Here is a 1,474-nt window from a genome sequence, read left to right on the forward strand (position 1 = left end):
CTCTGTTGAGTTGACTTCAATACATGACATAAAATCCAGTTGTCAGTGTGAAGAGTTTGTATGCAAGTTTAAACAGCATATCTGCTCCTCTGTTTCAGTGCAAGGAGTATTCTAGTTGACAAAAATGCTTTTATAAGCATGTGGTCCGAAGGAAAAGACTAAATTGCCAGGGGCAAACCTTTAAATGGCACAACTAGAAGATGTAGTTTATTGAAGAAGAGACCACTTGATCTGCTCCTTTTGTGACTGTAGCACCCGAGACATAATCGGTTCTGTAAGAGGAACATCATCACCCCAGAGTGCTTCTCTATGCACCACATGCTGAGGATCAATTTCCAAAATAACACCTCCATCCACTATTTCATCATCTGCTAAAAATAAGCCTTCCATGTTGTCCATTAGGGCTCTCTTTTCAACAGTTTTCCGGAGCATTTTGCTGAGGGAATCAAATAAGTAGTTCAACACTGCCATAAACATCAGCTCATTCTCATGTGAGCTACCAATAATGTAAAAATACAAATCAATATTGCTGCTGTACACCACTGTTAGACCTTCCAAAAGTACAGTTTCACTGTCTGTCCTGTGGGTTTTGTTGAAGATATTTTTCTTAAATGCTTTCTGCTCTTTTACAGTTGGATACTTGTCATCACAGTACTTTGCAAACAGCTTTTCACCATCATTATCCAGGATCAGAACAGCTTTCACAGTATACAAAGAAGGCTCCAGAATCAGAATGTCCATCTTCCAGTTGTGCCAATATACAGATGAAGAAATGATGACATACATTTCAGTTTCAGAACCCACATGCTTCACAACATGTATGCTGACATGAACCCTGTTACTCTAGGAGCATTCTACATTTATAACTGCAGTACGTACATTATGTCCCCATTCTTGGACCATTGTCCCCCCATTTTGACAGCCTTTGTCTAGAATTACTGCACTAAGAGGTATAGCGGTATGGTGCTGGGTATGACTCCACTGCATGTTATGGGCATAATATATAGATATTTTTTTTTCTTTTACATATATCAATATTGATATAAATATATATATATATATATATATATATATATATATATATATATATATACATACATATATATATATATTCCTTTTTTGATATCTGTACATATGTTTATATAATAATATATATGTTTATATTCTATACGTATTTGTTTTATATGTATAGTTCCAAATATCTGATGTACATACTTTTTAATATTTATCTATCACTGTACATATCTATATGTGTATATTTATATATACCAAATATGACTGATTCCACAGTGTTTGTTCCCTACCATCATATACCTGTACTGAATGGTATACTTGAAAAAACAGCATTCATTATTACATCTCAGATGATGTAGTAGTAAATTGCTCTGGCTATAGTGTACAGGTTCCTGGGTTCAAGACTTGGCAGTGCTAATTATTTTGTTGCTGGGCAGAAGAGTAGCTGATGGAGACAGGG

General features: G+C 35.1%; 1 protein-coding gene across 1 annotated transcript; it reads right to left on the reverse strand.

The window, feature by feature from the left end:
* Window positions 1–207: 207 nt before the first annotated feature.
* Window positions 208–741, reverse strand: LOC122814066 (coatomer subunit zeta-1-like). The gene has a single exon (XM_044086679.1). It carries the CDS (start codon window positions 739–741, stop codon window positions 208–210), a length of 534 nt encoding a protein of 177 aa, XP_043942614.1.
* Window positions 742–1,474: the final 733 nt, after the last annotated feature.

Source organism: Protopterus annectens, chromosome 1.part1 (assembly GCF_019279795.1).
Source record: "Protopterus annectens isolate FY-2018-M chromosome 1.part1, PAN1.0, whole genome shotgun sequence".
NCBI lineage: Eukaryota > Metazoa > Chordata > Ceratodontiformes > Protopteridae > Protopterus > Protopterus annectens.